At 42.8% G+C, this 20,181-nt stretch overlaps 1 protein-coding gene across 1 annotated transcript in view; it reads left to right on the top strand.

The window, feature by feature from the left end:
* Positions 1-15,899, top strand: part of OSBPL3 (oxysterol binding protein like 3) — a 177,123-nt gene extending 161,224 nt beyond the window's left edge. The window contains exons 18-23 of the mRNA XM_080818509.1: positions 542-620; positions 1,490-1,634; positions 4,373-4,517; positions 7,849-7,975; positions 9,167-9,289; positions 12,913-15,899. Of these exons, the coding sequence (XP_080674635.1) occupies positions 542-620; positions 1,490-1,634; positions 4,373-4,517; positions 7,849-7,975; positions 9,167-9,289; positions 12,913-13,009 (716 nt within the window). The 3' untranslated portion in view covers positions 13,010-15,899. The remainder of the gene's footprint in view (positions 1-541; positions 621-1,489; positions 1,635-4,372; positions 4,518-7,848; positions 7,976-9,166; positions 9,290-12,912) is intronic.
* The last annotated feature ends 4,282 nt before the right edge of the window (positions 15,900-20,181 follow it).

The following is a 20,181-nucleotide window of genomic DNA, read 5'->3' as shown; positions in this document are numbered from 1 at the left end:
CATTGTTCTTGTACTCAATCTGTCTCTCTGCTCTTCTCTCTAAGCAATCCAAGACCCATAGGACAAAAGCACACCCTGTTCTCTTATACCTCTCTCCCTTTGGACAAGCTGTCTTCTGCCTTCTGTCACTTTTTCTCTGCCTGGTAAACTCCTGCTTATTCTTCAAAGCCTGATCTAAATTGTCCCTTCTAATGCTTTCGCCAAGAGCATTGGTCATTCCTGCTTCTCTGGCTCCATTTCATCATACAATGTACCTAGCTATAGCCCATGCTTCTCTGTTTGAGCATTACTCGTTTTCACTTTTGTCTGCCTTTCATACCATGAGTTCTTCCAAGAGAGGGACTTTATCTATAATTTTAGTTTTCCTTATTCTGTTCCAGATACTCAGTTGGTACTTGTATTGAATGAAATGTTATCCTATAATGTAATGGACTTTATTACGGAGAGACTGTTCTACATAGTGATTATTTATCCAGCCCAAGAACTCTTTGATCTGTGTAGCTTCCCTGCTAAATATGCACTAATCGATATTTCTTTTCAGACGTGAGATGGAAAAACAAATTCTGGGGCAAATCCATGGAAATTGTTCCTATTGGCACAACCCATGTGACTCTGCCAGCGTAAGTTCTTCTGTGGTTGGGAACTGGGTAGAATTTAGGGCCAAGATACAGCTTTAGGAATGGGATTCCCATTATACCCCATGGTGTTGAGTATGTGTTTTGTTTTGTTTTGTTCTTTTAATTGGTTTGACAATAAGTTCCCTCATCTACAAAACAGGACCACCTACTCTGTAGGGCTGTTGTGAAGATTAAACAGACGATATCTGTAAAGCACTGAAGAAAGTCCTTGGCACAGAGTCTATGCTGTGTTAAGTGTTTGGTCTTATTACCATTATCCTCGTAACTGGTATATGACTCTGAAAGTAGTACCTGAATACTTTCTCATCATAAAAAGTTATAAGACACGTGTATATTAAGATTTATATGTAGGATAGTTATATATACACACATATATGTATATACATACACATATGTATGTGTGTGTGTGTGTGTGTGTGTGTATATATATATGCATATGCATGTGTGTGTGTGGAGAGAGAGAGGAGATTGTGAGATCCCCACACCGTCCCCATTGCCACTTCCCATCTCTAGTCTGATGACTTAGACAAGTCGCCTCTGGCTCTCAGTTTTCTCCTCTGTCAAAGGAGAGAGTAGGTTTTTCCAGGAGATCACCAGCTTCTAGTGAAGTCCCTGGCAGCTTCCACAGTGCCCAGCTCTGCCCACTGTGGCCCTCTGTGGCCTGCGTGTCTCCTCAGAGAGCGGAGGCTCAGGATGCCCAGCACAGCTTAGGTCCTCAGTCAGTGTTGGTTCTGTAAATGAAGGAATGAGTAATTCATCCTGGGGCTTTATTTTTTTAAATAGCAATATTTGTTTGCATTTGCTGCTGGTTCTTCTGGGAATCGTTAAGGTCACTGTTGCCTCCTTTTTAGCTTCGGAGATCATTTTGAGTGGAACAAAGTGACCTCTTGCATCCATAACATCTTAAGTGGCCAGAGATGGATCGAGCACTATGGAGAGATTGTCATCAAGAACCTGAATGATGACTCCTGCCACTGCAAAGTGAATTTTATCAAGGTAACCCAGGTGGCCTCGTGAGGTTGACCCCGGAAAGGCCTTGGCAGAGCTGGGGCCCGAGGGCACAGGGAATCTCAGGGAACTTTCCACCTTCACCTTTGTGCCATCGGGCAAGCAATGCCAGGGGCTCCCCGGTGTCTCCCCTCCCAACCTCTCTCACCTCTATCAGGGCCATGGCCCCTCTGGCCTCCCTCCTTCTACTCATACTTCCTCATGGTCTGTCCTCAAGGCAGTGGCCAGAGGGACACTTTTAAAACATAACTCATCGTGTTACAATATGGATGAACCTTGAAGACATTATGCTCCATGTAATGAACCAGACATACAAGGACAGATACTGTGTGACCCCACCTGTGAGGTACCTAGAGCAATCACTCGTAGAGACAAAAAAATAGAATGGTGATTCCAGGGCCTGGGGGGCTGGGGAATGGGAGTTAGTGTTTAATGGACACTCAGTTTGGGAAGGTTCTGGAAATATATAATAATGATGGTTGCACAACATTGTGAGTGAATGTGTTGAATGTCGCTGAATTGTATGCTTAGAGATGGTTAAAGTGGTACATTTTGTTATGCATATTTTACTAGGATTTAGAAAATAAAGTCATGCTGTATATCACAAAAATTACCCCCCCACACAACTTCCATCTTTCCCAGTATAAAAGCCTGCCCCCTGACATTGGCCTCCAAGGCCCTATGCGGTATGCGCTGCCCCCTCACCCTGATGTTCACACACGTGCACACACATGCATGCCTGCATGTATATACACATGTGAACACACACCTACACATGGTTCTGTGTCCGCACATGCGTGCACGCGTATACCCACTCCTTTCTCTCCAGTCTCAGCTCCCACCACGCTCCCTTTCTCTTCCTTCCCCACCATCCTCTGACCACACTGGCTTTTCTCTCTCCACCTTCTTTTCCTCAGGCCCCTCTCCCCAGATCCATACATCATCAGCCCAGCCTTGTTAGTCACTTTCTGTCATATCCCCTTTTCTTACAAGTGTTTACTCCCGCCCACAGTTAACTTGCTCACTGTTGGTTTACTTGGGTATTTTCATTTTCGGTCCCCACACCCTCCTCGCTGCCCCTGACTCCGGAAAAGCAAAAGCCTGAGCTAATCTTGCTCAAAGGCTCATGAACATTCATAGGGTACATGAACAGATTGGCCAAAGGCAAAAGCAAGGAATAGTCTGCATACCTTTGCAAGTGCTTTGATTCCCTTAGATTCCTCTTGCCCTTAAAAATTCCATGTGTTTAAAATGGTCTTAAAGGAATATTTGCATTGAATTAAGATCAAAATTCTAAGCAGAGAGATGAGGCTCTAACTGTGGAATTTCACACAGTACCTCTCGGCACCACTTAGAGCTGCTGGGGGACTCGATGGAGAGCTGGGTTGGGGTCTTTCTTATATCCTAGAATTCAGACCGGGATGTAGACAGAGAAAAAGCTAATGATGTTTGGGGTGAAGTAAAAATGAACCTGCCTCGAAAACTTCACGTAGGCTCTCTGCAAAAAGAAGCAAAGGGTGATCTGGGCTAGGGCTATACGCCCCTGTTCCAGGTGAGGGCCACGGCTTCTCAGCAGCTCTGCCAAGGAAATGGGCTCGAGTCCCATTTCCACCATCCACCTGGTACTCACACACTCAGGGCCAGAGAATCCATTTCTGTGGCTATGAGAGTAGAGGGAATTAGAATACTGGACGTGCCTCTGGTGTTGGAAGAGAATCTGAAAACAGATGCAACCTTCCCGGTGGAGCGTGAGCGCCTTCCCCTATGGTGTCCCACCGTATTGCCAGCATTGGATTTGTCAGGGGCATCTGTAACAGAAAATCCGACTCCCGCTTCAGAATACACTTAAGAGCCTAGACAGTGTTTGCTTCCCTTTTCCTCCTTGTTCACGTGAGTCGAGACCTCAGGCTAATGCTTCTGATGTAGCTCTGAGATGTTGCTGTCCTCTGGCATTCCTCCCATCTTCCCCATAAGACACAGCATGGGGAAAACAGACCGCCAGAATATGACCCAAAAGTGCTGCTCAGTTTTACTGGTTTCCAACTACGGATTCTGTTTGGGATGAAAATAGCACTAGGAGTTTTGATTTATGAGGTAATGCCTTCCGTTCTTTCCTGGGGATTTTTTAGGGCAGGTAACTGGGAGATTTGGGGGGAAAGTCAACTCTAGGGAGTTAGACCCCCCTCTGCTGGCCAGCTTGCGGTACTGTATGAAACCCGCAAGGCTGAGCCGGAAGGAGCTGCTCTCAGATCAGGACTGAGCCACAGGGGAAATCTGGGTCGCATCATGTTCCAGTGGATTGGATGAATAAATCTAGTTTAATGAGTTAATTTTGTCTTAAATTGTAATAGAGCCATGGTGACATCCATGGAACAGCTTCTCCAGACAAGCAGGCTTAGGAGCCAACTGTATTACTTGTCTAATGTGTGAGCCCTGAGCCTTTCCTTCTGACGTTGTGTGTAGCAAAAGGAGAAGAGAAAACCTGTATCTCTCACAATGTCGACTGTTGCGTCACAAACTATAAATAAAGGCTTAGATGTTAATTTTTATTAAGTAATTAAAAGTATGATTCTTTTAAAAAGCCGGAACCCAGAGCTAGCAAATTATATGCAATGTAGAATCATCCCTATGCTTTTTTTCTCCGACTTCTTTTTTTTTTTTTCTCTTAGTATCTGACATGAGTTGACTCCAAAGTACTAAATAGACCACTCTCATTGGAATCCTAGGCAAAATACTGGAGCACTAACGCCCGTGAGATTGAAGGCACAGTATTTGACAAGGATGGAAAAGTGGTGCATCGGCTGTTCGGGAAATGGCATGAAAGCATCTACTGTGGGGGATCGTCCTCGTCCGCGTGTGTCTGGAGAGCAAGTCAGTACCCCGGCTAATCAGTCTTGGGCACGGGGTGGTGGGGGGGCATGGGCAGAGTTGCTGCAGACAGGCTGGCCTCCATGTCCGCCGTCCCAAGTCTCCAGCCTGTACCTGCTTTGAAAGCTGTTCAGGCAACCAGCCCTTCATTCCCTCCCCAGTCCTTTCTCAACCTCGTCCTCATGCTTACCAACAACACCTCAATTGGCCTGCTAGGTCCTGGTTCTTAATCCCAGAACGAAGCCATTGCTAATCCACGGTCACTTTCTCGGAGGAAGTCTTCCAGGCGACGCACATCACTCCCGTGCCTATCCTGGGCACTGAGAAGGAGTGTCAGTGAAGTACAAGAGGTCATTGTAGAGTAAGAATGAGTAAAGAGAAAGCAGTTGCTAGACAAGAGTGACCTGGGGCTTCTATAAAAGTTAGGGGTCTCCCAGATTCACCCAATATCGTTAGCCTTTCTGATCTCTCCTGTAATTCTAGAAAATACTGAGCCCTCGAAGCATGCATGGGGAGGGCTAGGGAAGCCAAACCTTCATAACATGTCCCCCAAAGCATTTTAAAACTTTTGTCCATCTTCTAATCTGATAGGTATATTTCCAAGTGTTGACCATATTATAAACTATTGTTCTGAGATACCAACATTTGTATGCTTTAGGCTGATCAAAATAAAACAAAACAAAACAAAAACATTCTAAGAGTAACTTAAACCATTAGGATGTGTGCCATTACCTAACAAGTAAGGGATTAGATGGCCCCACAGTGGTTATGCAGGCCACTTACCTGTGTCAAAAGCACAGACCACTGACAACACATTCCTCTACTCCCAATATGGCAGTGATGTGTCCCCTCTGGGTGTAAAATGTTTATCATGATTCAATATCATATCCCCGTGTGACAGGTCACTAAGCAGGAGAGAAGCCAGAACAAAACAGCTATCTTCTCTTGTAGCCTCTCTGTTTTCAGGAAACCTTTACTAGGATTCCCCAGCAAAGGAGTCACTAAGTTTTGTCAGCCTGAAGTGGGTCCAAACCCATCCAGTCAAGGGCAACTGGGAAGGCAGAAGAGATTCAGATGGGCTTAGATTCACCCCCTAGGGAGAACACAGTGCCACACGAACAGATCAGTTTCCCATTAGCAAGTAAGAAAGGGAAATAACTGTAGGGTGAGCAACCTACAGTGTCGCTTTCCCTGGATGGCAGCCATATAGAGCATCCACCATCACAGAGGTGGCCACGAAGCCGGCATGAATTGGCACCAGGGGCCACCTTCCTACCTTTAGAAGTTCAGAGAGGCACTCACTGTCCTTTGCTTAAAGTATGTTTCAGAGATGAGAACAACCTTCTTCTCTGGGATGTTAAAGCAGCGGCTGGACAGAGCACGTGGTGGGTGTGGGCTGTACACTTGTTGTGGTTGCTCACTGACTTTGTGTTTGTGCCTTGGCCATGAGCGTCTCTGGCCCATCTTCAAGAAGAACCACTGTCTTTACTCTGGTGGCTGGGCTGGATTTGTGAAGGCCCAGTAGGAAGCTTTGCTACTATTTTCATGACTAGGATGCACAGGACATTAGACTTAAAATTAGACTTAAAATTAGAAAGGACTCCCAAGGCTTGAAAAACTGGGTTTGCAGAACAGTGCATGGAAGGCATTTGTATTTGTATGTGAGAGCAACTCCTGCTAAGACTAGGAGTGGACTTTATTAGCCTACATTTGATTTACCCAGTATGTAAACTTGGTATTTTTAGCTTGTTGTTTAGCCGGGATTCAAGTTAGGGCAATACACTTGGATATACACTTGCTGTAACAAGCACCACAGATCAGGTGGTTTAAACAACAGAAATGTGTTTTCTTGCAGTTCTAGAGGCTGGGAAATCAGAGATCAAGGTGCTGGCAAATTTGGGTTGTGGTGAGAGCTGCTTCTTGGCTTGCAGATGGCTGCCTGATCAGGGCTGTACCCTTTGGACCTTATTTAACCTTAATTACTTTCTTAGGCTCCTTCTCCAAATACAACCATACGAAGGGGTAGGGCTTCGACATATGAATTTTGAAAGGGTACAAACATTCAGTCCATGACACTGCCCCTGGCCCCCCCAAACCTCACTCTTCTTACATGTCAAATATTCCGTCTTCACAGCCCCCCAAATCTTAACTCATTCCAGCATCAACTCTAAAAGTCTAAAATCCAAATTCCTGACTAAATATTATTTAAATCAGGTACGGGTGAGACTTGAGGTCTAATTCTCCAGCCTCTCCAGCTCTGAACCCATGAAACAAAAATGTGCTTCCATATAATGACAGGACACCCATAGGATAGACATTCCCATTCCAAAAAGGAGAGATAGGAAAGAAGAAAGGGGCGATGGCTACCAGGGAAGTCCCAAACCCAGTAAGAAAAATGCCATTAGATCCTAAGACAGCAGATGATACTTTTGGCTCCATCCCCCACCCTCTGGATGCATGGGGGCAGTGGCTGTGCTCCCGAGGCCCCCAAAGCCCCCAAGGCTCTGGGTGGTGGCAGCAAGGCAGGTCAGAAGTACTGCGGTAGCCCCGCCCTTTGAAAGGGGGAGGCAGTCTTCGTCCCTGGGCCTGTGTAGTCTGGACCTGTGGTGGGAAGGGCACCCAGATGTTCTCTGAATCACCTTCGAGTGTTCTTCCCTTTACTTGAATGATAATGCACATTTGCGGCTGGAGAGTGCGAGGGTCCCATCCTGTAGAATGCCAGCCGGCCAGCAGCCTTACTGCCTTCGGTCCCATATTCCCTGTCCCCTTCGCCTCAGGAGGCATTTCTGCTGGTGTAATCCCACGTCTATTCCTGGCTTCTGCTGAACTAGATTTAAATGGAAATGTGTAAGGTTTAGAGGGACGAGAGTTGGCAGACAGAAGGGCAGGTGTGGAAGAAGAGAATAACTGGCCGCTCACTAGGGCTTCAACATTGTTCTAGGAACTAGGCGAGTTCCAGGAGGATTTGACATCTCTTAAATGAAAAATGGATTCTCCAGGATCAGAGTCTTGTTAGTCAGGAAAAAATGGACCCAGAGTTCTTTTTAACATGTTTACTTTTGTAGAATTATTTTTATAGCTTACACAGTATAAAAACTTCCTGGCATTACATAAATTCCCGATATGACCACACAAAAGAGGTCTTATCCTTGTAGGTAGAAGAAAACTGCTAGAGAAAAAGATTTATAGGGGAACATTCACCACCAGTTTGTTAGCCAGGATTTAGAGCTGAGAGAGAAAAATTATGGCTGGTCTGGGATGAAAAAGAGGCAGGAATTAAAATGTAATGTAGATGAAAGGCAACTTAGAGATGAATGATTTCTTTTTCTTTTAGATCCCATGCCAAAAGGCTACGAGCAATATTATGGCTTCACACAGTTTGCCCTGGAATTAAATGAAATGGATCCATTGTCAAAGTCTTTATTACCACCTACTGACACTCGATTTAGACCAGACCAAAGGTAAGCACTTTATAGAAGATCTGTATCCCCAGAGATGTAAAACTCCTTGGGAAAAGTCTTACTAACAACTCCCACCCCACCAGAGGCGCCCAAGAGAGACGAATGTCATCAGGAGTAGAGGCCGAGGGGGCTTTGAAGCACTCAGGTCATGAAAGGAAGGGACTCAGGTCATTGCTCAGTAGCACCTTATTTCAATTGATTGAAATCTCCAAGCACGTGTTAATTTTTAAGAGTTCTATTGGACACAACAAGACAGAACTTACTGTATATCTGGAAGAGTGAGAAGCACCCAGACCCCTTACCCCTCAGATTTCAGTTATTTTGGCACATAAAAATCTAACTTCTGATCCTATGTTTGCTGGCAATATGCTGTGTAAACTTTCTTAGTCTCAGTTTCTTATTCTGTAAAATGGAAACTACTCTCTCTATCCTTGGGCCTACTTAAGACTCAAGACCCAGAAAGGAAAAAAAAATTATATATTTGACTTTATTTAAGGGAAAAAAAATCCTTCCTTATGGCAAAGTAAAAAAAAATGTATATATATATATACACACACTCATATATACACACACATACACATGTATATATTTTTTATATTTTTATATATGTGTATATATACATATATACATGTATATACACACCCAGAATTAAATAGTTAAATGACAAACAGAAATCTGTATTTACAACTCATTTAATGAATTGGTTCCAGAAATCAAGATGAACTCATTAAAAAAAATGGACATAGGAAAATGAACTGTTCACAAAATAGGAAATGCAGCTCTCTCTTAAACATATGAAAAGATGCTCAGTGTCACTGAAAGAAATGCATATTTTTAAAAACATGTTGACATATGAATTCATAACCTACCAGCTAGCAGAGATTCAACAGTCTGACGGGCTCTGAGGCTCCCACGAAAGGGCGTGGTTAGGAAGGAGGTGGGATGAGAGACGGGGACGAAAGGGACAGGTTCCTTTTTATAGATATAATTTTTTGAACCTTGTATGTATCACCAATTCCACAAAGAATATCTTCCCTAACTACTGCAAAATACTGCTTTTAGGCTTGGAGAGGGATCTCATGGGTAGGGAAGCATGTTGAATCTCCAGTTTTGGACCCATCATTCTAGTAATCACGATGCCAGTGTTATCCTGGAACCTGCGTTCCGTTGTTTCCCCCCTTACTGCCCCAGGTTCCTGGAGGAAGGGAACATAGAAGAAGCTGAAATACAAAAGCAGAGGATCGAACAGCTGCAGCGAGAAAGGCGGCGGGTCTTAGAAGAAAACTGCGTGGAGCACCAGCCGCGGTTTTTCAGGTGTGCGCGCCCAGCACGGGGGTCTTGGGCTCACAGGGACTGGTGACGCTGGAGGCTTCTATAGGAGGAAAGAGGACAAGAGTGTCCCCTCCCCAAATGTGAGCATTCTTGGTGGCTTTCTTGCTCCAGAAGCCTAAAACCTCTCCTCTGGAACATGGAACGTGCAAGTGGTCTAATGCTCGGTTTGCAGAAGTTCCAAAAACACTTCAGTTTGGATTTGGAACACTTACTCTTCATTTGAAAATAACTTGCCATGAAAGGTCTTGTTAAAAGTAGACTCCAGGATTTAGAAGGGGCATCAGAGAGCATCGGCTGTTCACCCCCTCTTTCTTATTACCTGAGAAGAAACAGAAGCCTGGGGAACATAGGGGCTCTACGGAAGGCCCCAGGGAGATGCCCTGGGCTGGGGTCTAACCCTCCTGCCTACACGCCAGGGCTCTGTACGGTCATAGGGGCTTTTTGTTTGTTCATTAAAAAAATAAACAAACAAACCAGGCCCATGTAGAAAAGCAGCAGATGCTTGCCCTACCCATTCCACCCCAGTCCTATTTTCAGAGCAGATTGGGTTTTACTGTTTGGTTTTGTTTGTTTGTCTGTTTGGTGTGGTGGTTTTTTTTTTTGTTTTTGTTTTTTTTTGGTTGTTGTCATGTTTTAATGGACAATAGGAATTAGCTACTAATCTCGCAGCAGCAGCAGCAATTAAGTAATTAAGTGTGTATTCCAAAACAGCAAAATAGCAGCAAGTAATGTTTTATCCCCAAAATATAATGCTTTTTTACCCATAGAGTCATTGTGGATTTTGTCAGGTCCCTTCTGATCATTTCCACCAACTCAGGTTACAAGCAAATGAAAATCATTCAACTGGCCAGAGTTTTATCCCAGAATATTCAGAACTTTGTTTATATATTTTATTTATCTTTATTATTTTGTTTATAGTCAATTAGCCAACATACAGTACATCACTAGTTTTTGATGTAATGTTCAATGATTCATCAGTTGCATTTAAATATTTTAAAAACAAGACTCCTTAATCTATTTCTTTTAAAGGCAAGAGATAGATAAATGGACAGATGAACAGACTGATCTGTTGACTTACTGACCAGTTGATAGATATTCACACATACCCTTAAGCAGGCCAGTTCTCTTTTTTCTTTCATAAGTCATCCAGTATCATTTTTAAACAAGGGAAAGCTGTATTTATCAAGATGTTTACTGCCGTGTTTTTTAGGATCATTAAAACTTGCGAGTAACTAAGCTGTCTCCCTAGGGAGGGAGAGGCATTAATTCGACCTACTGTGAAAGCATCAAAAGTGACATCACAAAGGCTGTGGAGCTCTGTGGAAAATGAATTAACATTTAAATGTAAAATATAAAACCTTACCTAGGCTGTGATGGCCACTGTCTAGAATGGAACGGGAAAGGACTGAAACGTGGCCACGGCTCTTTTTCCTCTGGATAGGCTGTGAAAGTGTCAGAGTATCAGATGTGGCAAATAAGGAGCCTGGGAGGGGGCAAGAACCCTGAGCCATAGTGGTCATAGCACTCTCCTAGCACAGAGGTGACCGAGAGGCACATGGCAACAAGGAAAGCGTCAGCGGGAATTCCAAGTGGAAACTACAGCTGGGACAAGCCGGGCTTCTCTGTGTCACGGTAAAGTGTCTGCCTAGCAGTTTAGACACATCCTTTTATTAGAAGAGGGAAACCAGTGTGACAAAAATCTATGTCCCCCAGAGCATAGGAAAGCAGGCAGTCTCCCCTTTGGCTTCTTTTTTTTTTTTTTAAGATTTTATTTATTTATTTGACAGACAGCGATCACAAGTAGGCAGAGAGGCAGGCAGAGAGAGAGGAGGAAGCAGGCTCGATCCCAGGACCCTGGAATCATGACCTGAGCTGAAGGCAGAGGCTTTAACCCACTGAGCCACCCAGGTGCCCCCCCCTTTTGCTTCTTAAAACATAGGAAATATCAGACAAAGTTACAAATGCATGCACTCTTTGACACAGCAGTTCCAATTACAGGAATTTTTAATGTAACTGTACTCATGTGCATACAAAAGTACATATTGTTATAGGTCTACCTTATTATTATTAACATATATCTGGGATAGCTAGTGATTTAAACAGCCTCCTAAAAGCTCACCAGTAAGCTACCTGTTAAATTGTGGTCCATTTCTACAACGGAATATCATGCAACTGTTTAAAAAGAAATCAGGATTCCTTATGGCCAGAGTCACCAGATGTTTCCTATAAAAGACAAATAGTAAATACTGTTAGCTTTGCAGGCTGTAAGGTCTTTTTTTTTTTTTTCTTAAAGATTTTATTTATTTGACAGAGCGAGCGAGTGGGGAGAGAGGGAATACAAGCAGGGGGAGTGGGAGAGGGAGAAGCAGGCTTCCCGCTGAGCAGGCATCCCAATGTGGGGCTCCATCACAAGACTCTGGGGTCATGACCCTAGCTAAAAGCAGATGCTTAATGACTGAGCCACCCAGGAGCCCCTTCAGGTTTTGGGTCATAGTAGTAACTGCCCAAGCCCCCTGCACAGCACAAAAAGCAGCCATAGACAATAGTTAAGTGAATGGGCATGGTGGTGTTCCAGTAAGAAGAGATTAAGATTAAAGGGGATCTAAGTATAAATAAATCACAGAGATGAAAAACAGCACAAGCAATATAGTCAATAATATTGTAATAATGTACGGTGGCAGATGGTGACTACACTTACAGTGGTGACCACTGATAAAAGGACATGTATAGAATTGTTGACTCAGTATGTTGTATACCTGAAACTAATAAAACATTGTGTGTTAGTTATACTTCAATTAAAAAAAAAAACAATAATACAAAGATAGGCAGAAGGCGGGATGTGGCCCTTGGGCTATAGCTTGCTGATTGTGACAATGGAAAATGATCTCCAGTAGATATCGTTCTGTCAAAATCTCAAGGGGTGGGACGCCATGCAGGGCTGTCTTTGTGTAAAAAATGGGAGGGGGTGGAGTGTGCACAGGTATGCATGCATGCTCAGACATGCATGAAATTGCTCTGAAAGAATGAAGCTTATAAGAACGTTGCCTCTGAAGAAAAAGGACTAGGAGTCTGGGAGATGGGAATAGAAAGAAGACTTAGCTATCCACCCCTTTGGACCTTGTGAATTTTTATCTATTTAATATATTATCTAGTCAAACAATAGTGAACCAAGGCTGTACTCTCCTGACTCTTATGTCTTCCAATTCCTTTTGTTTTTAATGTCAACTTATAACTTGCTGTGAACAACCCGGCTGATTCCTAGCTTTTACACAGTCAAACCCAAGATGGTGGCCGTCATCCCAGCCGTGTTTTACACACGACAGACTCTTCCCTTATCCATGTTTCTCTCAGAAGCACCATTTGTCATAGCCTGTAAGTTTGAGAAGCGCAAGTCAGGAGTAACAAAGTGGTTTCCAAGCTTCCTGGTCCCTCACAGTCCCCAAAGGAGACTGTCAGGGATATTGTCTGCACATGAGAATGACAGCCAGGCCACCGGGGGGTGGTATGGGAGGGAGGTGCAGAGGGGGGAATGGGGAGAGGGAAAGAGAAAGAGACAATATGACAATATTTTCTATAGCTTTCAAGAAATTCTTTTACCTTCACAGGAAATCCAGTGATGACTCCTGGGTGAGCAATGGCACCTATTTGGAACTTAGAAAAGATCTCGGTTTTTCCAAACTGGACCATCCTGTCTTATGGTGAAAAAGGAAAGAAGAATGATACACCCTTATACTTCTCCTGCGTTTGCTTTCTGAAGCCACAAACCTGTGTCTATGTATTTAGAAGAAATTATCTAGAATGATCACCTGTGCTTAGCTTAGCATTGTAAGTAGTTAAGTATGTCTTTTCTTCAGTAGGTTTCTTTACAACTTCAAATGTTATCACGATTGTTTATATGAATGTAGAACACCTTGATATTTCATTTTATATATAAACTATTTAATAAAAATGCAAGATTGAATGTTAATGTGTGGGTTAAAAAAGAAGCTTTAACACTAATTTTCCAAAGGTTAGGAAAATTCAAATTAAATTTATGCCTTATAAAATTGTGTTGGAGACAAAAATTTATCCAGGTGCATTAAGAAATATGAATACCCAAGGTTACTCACTCATGCATAAGCTATCCGAGTTTAATTTGGTGACTCGGATCTCTTTGGCTCCAGCAGCTCTGGAATGGCTCGTAGGAAACAATTCCGCTGGTGCTGGAGTCCGAAGAATATTTGCATTTGCATTTTGGTGGTTGGGAGGATGGTACAAGAGTAGTGGAATGTATGTTTTTAATATCGAACGGATATGGCGCCTTCCTGAAGAGGAGGAAGCATTTGAGCTCATCCCTCCCTAGAGGTGTATTGCCTTCTGTGCAAAATTGTACCCTGTTATGCAGAGAAATTGTCATCAATCTGAGACATTCCCACTAATTAAATGCTATAGTGGCATCCCACAGACATGATAGGAAATTTCTCCTTAGTGAGAACTGAACTCTTGACAAGTTAAAATGTTTTCTGCTTCCCACCCCCATCCCTGGGTTCCTCACCCTTTACCATAACTCCGTTGAGTATGGAATGTTCCAGTTTATCCTAAAACACACAGTGCATTCCACACAACAGTTTGACTTTCTAAAAGTTTAGCAAAATAACGGATTATTTTAAATAATGTGTTTTTCTTAATACTGTTTTGATATTTTCTACCTCTTAATAACACCATATTTTAGATCTTGTATAAAAAGTTTGACCATCTGCCTTATAGACAAATGTAGAGAATTGATGTTCTTCTTTGTGTTGTGTTCTGATAAAGCTTTGTCTTACCTCTTTCCTACACTTTCTTCTCACTCATTTTACTCTTCTGTGAGTTTTGCAGCAGTCTTGAATAATACAGATTATAACTACTAAAAGGGGAAACTGTCTTTTCAAATATGTTACTTTAATGTACAATAATACAATTTGTGCAGTAGTTGAAGTGTGTTATCAAAGCAAAGCCAACTTCTGCCCAGATTACATTAAAACCAAAGCCTAATTTTTAAGCCTTTTAGTCTAATGTCCATAACAATCCTATGGACTATCAAGTATAATGGTGTCGTAAAAAGATTTCTCCAGAAAACGCTTACAGATAATTAAATAATTTCAGAGCCTGTAGAATTCTGTGAATGTAAAGTAGAATAAGTGATGGGAAAAAAGAATGCATGATTTTTTCCAGTGTCACACCAAATAAACAAGTAGTTGGACAGCATTGCATTTTCAAAATGGAGTTATTTAAAGTGGGTCAGGAGCCTTTTGGACTCTGCAAGTGATTAGCATTTAAAAACAATAAATGGCTCATTAAATATTACATTCGTTCCTTCCATATTAGCAAATCAAGATGAATACAATATGAATATCATTTCCATTTCTAAGCAGTTTAGATGACACAATCCAATTCTTTGGTATATGTGCTTTGTTCTTTTCTTTTCAAGCATGTATCCAAATTCTCCTCACAGACAGGAAGAAGCGTTCTGTAGATTTAAGGAGACTCAAGGGAAAACCAAATCTAGTTTTCACATTATGAAGGAAAATGCAGACTTTGAGCAATACTGACTACTAAATAGGCCTCCTCCAGAAGCTGTCTCAAAAAAGACCAAAACAAAACAAAAACCCACTACAAGAGAAGCAAGACAGGCAGCCTGAATGGCTGTAGCTTTGTCATACAGTATCTGGAAATGTTTTAATTTTCCTGCTATTTCAATTGACCTTATGCTTTATTTTGGAATCACAAGCATAAATGGACCAAATACCACCTTGGTAGTCATTTTATTTGAGATGCAAGTGGAGATAAATTAGAATATGATATAGAACCATATGCAAATTTAAAAAGCTACTGGTCAGTAGTACCAGCCCTATAAAAGGCGTTTCTGAAATTTAAATAGCTTAGTGATGCATCCTGTTATTATTAAAGTCTTAAAACTACCTTGAAGGGGAAATGGTCTCTTTTCTCCTTCAGTCCCTTTTCTCCATAGCACCTTCCCATCTCATCGGTAGCTCAAGGGCATTTTCTATTTTTAAGACAAAAAAAACAGAAATGTGTTGTTCTTTGGGAATAATGGGGATAGAATTTAACTTTCTGGACTTTGAAAATCCCAATTCAATAATTGCGATCACCGTGCCATCTGAGATACATGCTTTAACCTCCATATTCTTCCTGATTATTCTATCCCAAATTGATGGTGAATTACATATGTATTCTTGAAAATGGGACTCTGGGCAGTCGACTACCTTGTACTTCGGATGTGCCTGTGGCCACTATCGATTAGCCCAAGCTGCAGGAGATCCTTCTGGAAGAGTCCAGCAGCCTCCGGTGTGGCCTGACAGCAGATCCCTTCGGCTGCAGGCCCCAGAGCAGAGGCCGATATTTCCCTGAGTCAAATGTAATCATCGGAATCCCAGTGTGGCTCTCCCGGCCCTTCACCCCCCAGAAGTCAGGCTGGTTCCGGGACTAACTGAACAGCCGAGTTCACTTTAGGACAACAGTCCAGTTCTCCATCAAGTCGCTAGAGTGCCCCAATAGCCCACAGTCTTTGTGTGCTTCCCATGGGACTCTGGAAGAGAAAAATACACAAGCTTAAAAAAAAAAGAAAGAAAGAAAAAAAAAATCTCTTCATGTTTACTTCATTTGAGCTGCTGCTTTTCTTATATTCTCCTTTTAATTACTTCCAGTAAATCACGTGCTTGGGCTTCAAGGACTGTCCCTCATCTGTTATTTTCCAGATTTACGATGAGTGGTCTTGTTCTGCTATAAACAGTCTCCACCCTGAAAGAAAAGAATCAAGTTTTTATTTGGCTATTGAACCTTGCTGTAGGCCTACTACATATTCAGTGAGTTATATTATGCCCTCAAGCTATCATAGAATTTTCTCCAACCTTTTAGTTGTGAGTAGGAGCAATAAAGTTGTTGTTCTTAAGATGTTAGGAGTAATAGTTCCAATGTATTAGCATAATTTATTTGAATGTCTTTAACTTTGATATTAATATGGGCATAAATCTATTTTTGCTACCAGATGATAGCTATTTTCATGCGTTCAACTTCCCTCTGCATTGTATAAATCTGTTACTTGCTGTTAGTCTTTATTTTTCTGTGTTGGAAATGTTTATCACATGAGTATCTGTAAATCATGACAGAAAATCCAGACCATTTTCTGAGACTTTTGTTGTGGGTTACATAATGATAAGTTGCTAATTTATTTTATTCATGATGATTTTATCGTCCTCCATTACCTTCAGAGGATACTATTTTTTTTTTAAGAATATCTGTAAGTCTTCTATCTAGCTGTGTCTAAGATTATTTTCTGCTTAAATCCCACCCTTCCACCCATATACCCCATTCTCCGCAAAAAGTTTTTGCTAATTTGTTTATCCCCCTCATGTAGCTTAGTTGATGGTGAATAAACAACATGGAAAAAGGGCCACTTTTGTCTTCGTTTTTCCAGGTTAATGGTGGCTGCTGAAGGGGAGCAAGACTCTAAACTAGGGTTATCTAGAAACACGCCTGGTTATCTAAAGTGATAGAGAGGGGCGCCGAGGTGACTCAATCTTTGGGCACCTGCCTTCCACTTGGGTCATGATTCCAGGGTCCTGGGATCGAGTCCCACATCGGCTCTCTGCCCAGCGGGAGAACAGCTTCTCCCTCTCCCACTCCCCCTGCTTCCCTCTCTCGCCATCTCTCTTTCTCTCTGTGTCAGATTGAAAGGTCCCCCAATAATCGGTACATGATTAAAGGAGCGAGACTGATAAGAAGCGAAGGTCAAGCAAAGCTTTATTCCGCGCCAAGCTTTATTCCGCGCCAAGCATCAAGAATCAAACCCAACGTTCGGGGCCACGCCTCTTACAGAGAGGGCGACCTCTCTCTGCTTTGTAGACTAGCTTTTAAGGGCAAAGACCATGTGGTTGGACCTGGCCATGCGCAGGTGGTCAATGAAATTGTAACACACAGAAAAAGCTGCACAGTCATGCTAGGTCACACATTAGTGACCAATTGAATTACACTTTACCCTAGTAGATATTTGAACTATCCTATCACCTTGGTCAGAATTGGTGCCCAAAGGGCGGGGCCCATACTCCTTGGTAACTAGGGAGACAGTATGCGGGGGGGCCCCCCCCCAACTGATTGGATGTCTCCAAGGGTGGCCTGACCCACCCTTGTATTTGGGCTTTGTTACCTGGGACTGGTTTCCGGGACTGGTTTCCAGGACTTGCTTTTAAGTAAGTCCCCTGGGGGAAGGGGGGCAGGGACAGTTTAAGTTTTACTGCATAAACAACAAAATTACTGTTTAATCCAATATGGAATTGCTCTGGCTAAATAGGCCCTTACAAGATAAATAAATTATCTTTAAAAAGAAAAAAAATAAAGTGATAGAGATTAGAAGTAAGAATACCCTGGGACATAAACTGGAAAGCCATAAAGTTGCCATAATACAAATGTAGGTCCCTCAGCCCTTAGCAGGAGGGACCTGAGGCAGCCAGAGCCCCCAAACAGCCCCCAGGGAGCTCCCTGTGTTTACCCCAGCACATTATGGAAGGAGGGTGCCCTGTGTGCCTTAACATGAAAAAGGAAACTGCTGACTGCTCTTACCAATTTAATGGCCCTTATGAATGACTGACTCATCTCCTCCTCCCATATGCAAGTTGTGTCCTTTGCAATGCCAGGAACATTCTTAACCTTCACTAAAGACCCATCTGGTTCATTGACATTATTTATCATGGTACACAGGATGCTGGATCGCAGTATTATGGGCATAAACTCACATCTCTCTCTCTCTAAAAACACTTAAATAGACAACCAAAAGCAATTTATGAAACTTGATTGGATCGTGGTTTAAAAGAAAAGAAAAATAATTTTCTTTCACTGATTATTTTGAAAATAATCAGTGAAATTTGCATAGAGACATCATGAAATTCTTTCCAATTTTCAATATGTGTTGTTGATACTGCCTGTTGATCTGAATCAAATCTGCCATCAGAGGAGGACCGTTTTCCAACATTATTCAGAATAACGGGTTATGAACACTAAAGAAAATCTTAACAAGCAACCAACCTCAGAATACTTTAACGTATTAGCCATTGCTGAAACACGTCTTCAAGCATCCTGAGGTGTCAACTTTGAGGAGGCAATCAAATTTGGAGGTTCGGGTTCTAGGCCATTGGTTTTACAAACTCAGTCATACAATTTTCTAGTCATACTGATAAAGGGAAGGCAAGCTGAGGACAAAGCAGAAGCTGACACCCCACAACACCCTCCCCTCCCGGCCATGGGATTTAAGTGGCATTCCTCAGGTACTCCTGGCTGCCCTTAGGAAAAACAAATAGTTAACTTACAGAGATCACAATCCTGAAAGACAGGAGTCTTCCTCAGTTTACAAAAGTCTTAGCAATCTACAAGATGGTCTAGCTTCTGGAAGAGAATGTACATACAGGTCAATGTCCTTATAATCTGCAGCTGATTGGCTGGTACTTGAAGCGCAGTGAGCATAATGTTCCTCTAGGAAGCTCCCGGCTGTCTTACTGTTAATGCCTGACTAGAAGAAAAAACAACCTTAACTTGACAATGGCAGGTCCTCTTTAGCATATGAAAGTTCTTTTGAAACCTCACTCTCTCTCACCTCCTCTAACCCTGTAGTATATAATCAGTGACCCCTCACAACCCTGGGGCAGCAGCTCTTTGTACCCACTGGTCCGGTCCTATCGTGCTTTAATAACCCCCATTTTACACCAAAGACGTCTTAAGAATTCTTTCTTGGCCTGGGGTGGGTGGGGCGCCTGGGTGGCTCAGTGTTAAGCATCTGCCTGCCGCTCAGGTCATGATCCCAGTAGATCGAGCCCCACATGGGGCTCCCTGCTCGGCGGGGACACTGCTTCTCCCTCTCCCACTCCCCCTGCTTGCATTCCCTCTCTCACTGTGTCTCTCTGTGTCAAATAAATAAATAAAATCTTTAAAAAAAAAAAAAAAGAATTCTTTCTTGGTCATAGGCTCCAGACCTCATCCCACCCAACCTCACCTATATTCCAAAATGCCATCAATACGGTTGGAACACCAGCACTAAGGTGACTGATGGCCGTCATAACCCACAAGTCCGGACATCACCGTCCCCCTCCACATCCAGACAAGGGTTTCTTTTCATGGACTTAGTAGTTGGGGTCCCTGCAGGAAACAGAACCTAACTCTGGTAGTTCAAGGGAGGAAAATGAAGGGGCTACTTGGCCGGGGAAGGCATATCAGCAGAGCAGGAAGTTGTTAGCACAGCCAGAAGCAGCTGGAGCTTCAAAGAGGGGAAGGGCCATCGGGAGCTGTAGTGGAGGGACACCCAGTCTCTGCTGGAAAATCCAGCCCAGAGGAAGGAGGAAATATCCCAATCTCTGTCTCCTCGGTCCTCCACCCTGGTAGCCAAACCCAAGTAAGCCCCGAACTTAGCTACCCCGCTGTTCTTGGAGCTCAGCCCCCAGGGCGGTTGGGGGAGGGCCCGGCAAACAGCAGAACAAGCACCTGAATCTTATATTGACCAGAGGAGCTCATGCCTGGGCTTTGAGAGGAATCTTCGGTAAGTAAATAGGCTTAAGAGCCTCTTTTTTCTTTTTTTGTTTTAAAGAGGCTAGAATTTGTAAAATTATTTTGGCTCCTGGTTATTTTACCAAGGATAAATTATGATTAACTGTACTTTAAAAAAACAAAACAAAACAAACTCTGGTTCTCTGTGATATGGTTGTTGTCAAAGTTTTGATGAGCTAAGGGCAGCCTCTCTTCTTTGCTAAATGCCATCATTTAAACAGATACCAGCCTAGGAAAGCTCTGTCACCTTCAGCAGTGATTCTCAAATTTGGATAATGTGCTGGGGGTAATTTTACACACAAACA

This window comes from Martes martes (genome assembly GCF_963455335.1).
Source record: "Martes martes genome assembly, chromosome: 11".
In the NCBI taxonomy this organism is placed as follows: domain Eukaryota; kingdom Metazoa; phylum Chordata; class Mammalia; order Carnivora; family Mustelidae; genus Martes; species Martes martes.
The sequence above is the reverse complement of the archived record's forward strand: the minus strand, read 5'-3'. Positions and strand labels throughout refer to the sequence as shown.